Genomic DNA, 5929 nt, shown 5'->3' with positions numbered 1-5929 from the left:
CTGTGTGAAACAATGCGGGGGAACAATGGGCGCTTGAAGGATTTCAGGAGCGTTTTTTTCTGCCTTTACAGAGGGGCTGTGAACCATCCCACGGCYCCAGCCAGACCCGGATCCCCCGGGAAATGTGGGATGGGTGGGAAAAGCTGCTCTGAGCACCCCGAGGTGCTTTCCCAGCCCTTCCCTTGCTCCTCCCTGGCCGTGCCCCCATCCTCGGGTCCCTGGGAGCGGCGGGAGAGAGCCAAAAACCGAATCTGAGCGACCCTAGGGCTTCCTGCCAGCAGCTCCTCGGGCGGGTTTATTCATCACCCGCAGCCTTGGAGCTGCCGATATATTATAATATMATTTTTTACMATAATAATAATAATAATTCACCATCTCCCCGCGCTGCCCCGGGGCTCTGCTGCTGGCCCAGACACCCCGGAGGAGCCCCCGGGCTKCGGTTGTTCCTGTCAGCCGCTCCCACAGGCTGGGACGGAGGAGAGAAAACTCCAGGGAGGAAAACTCCACATCCAAAAATATCTCCATCCTCTCCTCTGTGAAGAGGCTGGAAACGGCCCAGAGCTGTCACCAGCTTTCCCTGCGAGGGAAGCACCGAGCCAGGGGAGCTTCTGCAGCTCCTCTCAGGAGCTGGGATTGCATTCTGAGCCATCCCAATTAAACTCGGKTTTAAAATGTAAATATTCCTTTGGGTCGGGTCAGCCCGGGGTCAGCGGGGGCTTTGCACGGGCTTTGCTCCAGCGCTGARTCCCTGCTCTGATCGGGCTCGAAATGGCACTTGGAGGTTGAATTCCGGGCTGTCACAGACATTTATCCTCCGTGTTTGGACAAGGGATTAAGGGACAATAAATGAATCAAAGGATGGAGCTCTCTAATCTGCCCAGAGCAGAGCTGAGCTGGAAACTCCCCCGGTTTGTTTGATTTTGGGGTCGAACACTCGGGGAACCCCAACCCTGCCTGGTTTGGAAATTCAGGCAAGGCAGGAGAACAAAACCAAACACTCCAAAGCTCCTCTCCTAAGAAAACCCTAAATTTCTTTAATTTCTGAGGCTGCAGCTTTAACGATCCCCACGCTGTTAACGAGGAGAGGTTTTCCCTGGCTCGGGCTCTSTGTTTGCAACTTCCAGAACCCATTACCCTCATGTTTTTGGAGAACGTGGCGACACATTCCAAACAAGGATTTTGCCAAAATCCTGGAGGGTGGATAATTGTCATCCCTGCTTCTGGGAAAAAGGGAGATTGTGAGCTTTAATTGAGTGCTGTGTTTTAAAACCAACCCACTCCAATGTGCCGGCGCGTTGCTTCTGATTTCCAGYAACCAAAATCCTTGGAAATTCTTCTTTTGTTTTGATTTCTCCTTTCTGCTTTTCAACAGCCTCTTTAATTAATGGAGTACGGGGAAAAAAAAAAAAAAATCAAACCAATTTGCTGCTCTTCAGTTCTAATTCTTGGTCTCCGCATGCTGTGATTTGAACTCGTGGTTGCATTTAAATGTCATTTTAAGCCATATTTCCACATTTATACGAAAACGAGAATGACAGATATTAGAAACATCTTGAGGAGTGGTGAGTTCGAGCGAGAATATTTGCCTTCTGTTGGAGGCAACCGAAACGAGGGAAAGCACAAGCGTTTCTGCAAAATGACAAATTCGCGGCGTTCTGGTGTAAACGAAATCTGTGTTTGTCAAAAGCGAGAGGCAACATGTTTGTGCTCAATGCTGGGGTGGTTTAAAGCTCTTTAAATCACAGGAATTTTGGTTTTTTTGGGGTTTTTTTTGCGGTGCCGAGGGGAGCGGGAGGTACCTGAGAGGCCGTGAAGGGTTTGATTCTCCACAGGAAGGGAGGGATGTCCAGCACCGAGATCTGCAGGCTGCAGCTGTTCCCTTTGAAATGCAGCARTTTGGGCTCCTCCAGCAGCTGCCCGCCCTGGAGCCGCTCATCCGAAACCACTTCCTGCCAGGGAGGAGCAGAGAACGCTTTAGGGTCAGGAAAAAAAACCCCAAAGAGCAGAGAATGGGGGCAGAGAATGCTTTTAGGGTCAGGAAAAAAAACCGAGGGCAGAGAACCCTTTTAGGATCAGGAGCAAACCCCAAAGAGCAAAGAATGAGGGGCAGAGAACACTTTTAGGGTCAGGAAAAAAACCCGAGGGCAGAGAAGCCTTTTAGGATCAGGAGCAAACCCTGAGGGGCAGAAAAAGAGGGGCAGAGAACACTTTTAGGGTCAGAAACAAACACCGAGGGGCAGAAAACGCTTTTGGGTTCAGGAAAAAAAACCCAAAGAGCAGAGAATGCTTTTAGGGTCAGGAACAAACCCTAAGGGGCAGAGAACATTTTGAGGGTCAGGAACAAACCCCAAAGAGCAGAGAACACTTTTAGGATCAGGAACAAACCCTAAATCCGATGAAAATCCCCCCTGGGAGGTTCCTGTCCCCCCCAGTCCCGGATGCAGCAGGAGTTTCCTACAAGGCTGGGTTGGGCACTGCCAGCCCCATTTCTGGGCAGGACAGAGGTGATGGGGACACTGAAATTTGGGTTTCTCCCCAATCCAACACTCCCAGAGCAGCCCAGCCGTGCTGGAAAACCTCTCGGGGCTTCTCAGAGCCCTCAAACTCTTTAGGGGAAACGATTCAGTTCTATTTCCCAATTCTGGGGCACTTCCAGGATCATTTTCTTCAGACCCTGAGCAATCTGGGCAGGGATTTGCTCTGCAGCCCTCCAGAGCTCTGTTCCAAGCAATATTTTTTATGTAATTCTGTGAAATTAAAATATAACAGTAAAAAAAAATAAAAAATAAAAAAAAAAAATCAGCCCTGCCTGTATTTCAGCCGTGTTTATTCCTGTGCTGTTACCCTGAAAACACCAGCGAGGAAGGAAAAGCTGCAGCAATCTTTAAAAATCATCTGGCAAGCAAGCAGTGCTTCCAAATTRCCTTAATCCCCATAAATTACACGAAATCTGTGTCCGTGGAAGGGGTTTAGGGCTCGTCAGGACCAAAGCCATCGTTACAGGAGCTCCTGGGATCGTGGTGACCTTTGAAAATTTGCTGCTGAGCTCTCTGACACCGAACTCAGGGATTTCTGTTCTAAACCAATTTTCACAGGCGTTTGGTTGGGTTTAACCCCTGCTGGTCAGGTTCATGTGAAGGGAGGAATTGAGAGGTTTYGGTTTTTGATTCCCAGCCCTGAAGGGAGCAGATTATTTCCCAGCTGTTCTCAGAATTCCTTGAGAGTGTTGGATTTTTTTATTTTTTTTAATGTTCTGTAAGTGCTGCTCTGCCTTCAGCGGGGTTTGGGTGAAGAACTGAGGGTTTGGGGCTCTGAAATTTTGAGATTCTGGACTTCCCCAGCACTCCCAGAACTTCCTCAAAGGCCGGGGCAGCTGCTGGAAGAGCGAGGTGAGGTTTCACACAGGAAAAAAAGTCAAAATCAAAGGAATTCTGTGCCTTCCACAGAACTGCAGCAGAAAGAATTAACTGTGAAACGCAACCTGGCAAACCCAACTCTGCTATTTTATCAAAAAAAATCTGTGATTTTCTCCAATTTCCCCGCTCATATTTACCTGCATTTCAGGGCTGTCTCACTCCATAAATACCCAGTTGTCTCACTATCTACACACACCCTGCTCTCGCTCCTGGGAACGCGGAAAACTGGTAATTATTCTTGTGATCATTTCCTCCAGACTCCTCAGGAAGACACCGGTACCCACTAATTGTCTAAGTGTTATAAAGAGGATAATTACGAAGCCATTGTGAGTCTCTAACAATCCTTTTGGTGGCTTGGCTTTTATTAGCAGCGCAGAGGCAGCAGCGTTTCCATTTCTGGGCGACGCGAGCGGGAAGGGAAAAAATCCATCTCGCAACCGTTTGCATTTCAGTTCCCCAAAGAAAACCGCTTTGTTAAAACCTCTGAGTTTACCAGAGAATGTCATTGTTTTGTCCTGGAACGTGGTGCAGAAAAATCATTCTCATTTCAATTGCCACTTGGGGATTGGGTTTTTTTTCCTTTTTTTTTTTTTTTTTTTTTTTTTCTTTTTTTCTTTTTTTTTTTTTTTTTTTTTTTTGTTTTTTTTGTTAAGAGGAAATGCAGGGTAATTGAATTTTTGTAAGCCAGGGCTGGGTCAGTTTGGGTAGTTGAGGAGGTGGTAAAAAGCAAATAAAGAGTTTGGCTGCCCTAAAATCCACAAGTGCAGAGAAATTAAAGGACTTAAAATAAGTGTGCAGCAGTGGCTTAAAAAATCCAATATTCTCATTGGATTCCATTTAGGGATCATCCCAGCGATAAAGGGACGTCGGAATTTTATGGGGAAAAAAAAATAAATAAATAAACCAAAGCGAGCCCAAAGGAGCAAAGGGAATCCGTTTACCTGGAATGCACAAGGGGTGTTATCCATACAATAAACCCTCAGATTGTAATCCAGGGAATTGCAAGACAGGCAGCCAAAAACGGCGACTTTCAGCTGTCGAACGGCGCAGTCTGAGATGGGTTCCCCAATTAGGGCATAAGTTCCAAAGCTGTTTAAGAGAATGTGACAGGCATAAGGATCCAACAGGCAGTAGCAAGAAGTAGTTTCCTCTTCCACAGACATCACTTCCTGCAAAACGAAATTCAGGTTTAAAGAGAATAAAGCCAAGCGAAGTCAATAGGGCTCGACAATAGGAGTCACGACATTAATTCTGTGGTTTTTATTCGAGTGCAGAGTGCTGCACACTCGGGAAGGGGAGAAGGGGGTTTGTTTCCCTGAGCAAATATTCCCAATTTAGCCCCGAGTCAGAGGAGGATTTATGGCCGTAGCTTGTGCAGGGCTCTGTGTGTACATRCAATAATAATGATGATGCGTAAGCAATTTTAGCATTTTTTTTTTTCAAGTGCTCTTGACTTTCTGGCTAATTTTTCCCCCCCGAATGTCAAGTTAAAAAATTACCTTGAAGGTTAAAGTCAATAAGCAAACCTTGAACAATGGCTGGGGTTTGACTTCCTTTCCAGAACACCCATTAGAGCCACGTTTACCTCCACCAACAGCTCCCTGAGCTCGGCCTAGCGGTGCCCTGCAGCCCCGCCATCTGTCCCTGTGTCCCCCTGTCCCCCTGTCCCCTGTCCCTGGGCTGGGAATGGTTTGAGGGACAGGCTGCAGCTCTGGGATCATCAGTGGGGTTTGGAGCCATAAAGGTGACCCTGTTCTGCACACCTTGGTGAAACAGCTGAATTGTTTCTGCCGCTTCTTCTCAAAACTTCTCAAAACTCAAAACTCGTTTTTTTTTTGTGGCAATATTTTCTCGCTGGCACCTGCTCCCCAAGGTTTGTCCCCGGTGCCACCCTGGGCACGGGCTGGGGCTGAGCTCACCTCCCACTTGCCGTGGGGCGTCCTCCTCTTGAGGCGGATGCTCCAGTGCTGCGGGTCGGCGTGGGCGCAGTGCGGGATGCTCAGGGCGATCGGGGTGCTGACCCGCAGCTCGGGGGGCCCGCAGCTCACCTCGGGGCCCAGCAGCACCTCGGGGCCCTCGGGCTCCAGGCTGGGGGCGGCAGAGACAAGAATTCAGCAGCGAGAATTCAGCGGAAGGGTTTTGGTTGGAACCCAAAGCACCCCCCTCCTTGCGCTCGATTCGCGGGGGAAGCGGCAGCTGCAGATGAAACGAACCCATTAGACCCCGTCCCGGTGCAATCAGGGGGCTGGTCACTTTAGGATTCTGCTATTTAAAATCCATTTCGATTTGTTTAACCCAAATCCAGCGCTGAGATTGCTGAGTGCCAGTCAGCCCCGCTCCCAGCGCCAGCTGCTCCTGAGCCCGGCATGCTCTGCCTTCAAACGCTGCCATCAACAATATTTTCACAGGAGCCGAGATAAAACAAATTACGGCTTAAAAAACACAGGCTCATAAATTTTTTTTGCAGATTGAGTGTGATCTGCCTGCTTTGAAAAGCCATTTATATTCTGCAG

The 5929-nt window shown here is 48.4% G+C and overlaps 1 protein-coding gene across 1 annotated transcript in view; it reads right to left on the bottom strand.

Moving 5' to 3' along the window:
* UNC5D (unc-5 netrin receptor D) overlaps nucleotides 1-5929 on the bottom strand; it is a gene marked incomplete at its 5' end in the record, with an annotated part of 42552 nt that overhangs the window by 3703 nt on the left and 32920 nt on the right. The window contains 3 exons of the mRNA XM_057386646.1: nucleotides 1800-1949; nucleotides 4358-4585; nucleotides 5336-5504. Of these exons, the coding sequence (XP_057242629.1) occupies nucleotides 1800-1949; nucleotides 4358-4585; nucleotides 5336-5504 (547 nt within the window). The remainder of the gene's footprint in view (nucleotides 1-1799; nucleotides 1950-4357; nucleotides 4586-5335; nucleotides 5505-5929) is intronic.

This window comes from Malurus melanocephalus, unplaced genomic scaffold (genome assembly GCF_030028575.1).
Source record: "Malurus melanocephalus ecotype Western Australia unplaced genomic scaffold, MMel_1.1 scaffold_1023, whole genome shotgun sequence".
Taxonomy (NCBI): domain Eukaryota; kingdom Metazoa; phylum Chordata; class Aves; order Passeriformes; family Maluridae; genus Malurus; species Malurus melanocephalus.
This window is presented reverse-complemented; position numbering and strand designations above follow the sequence as displayed.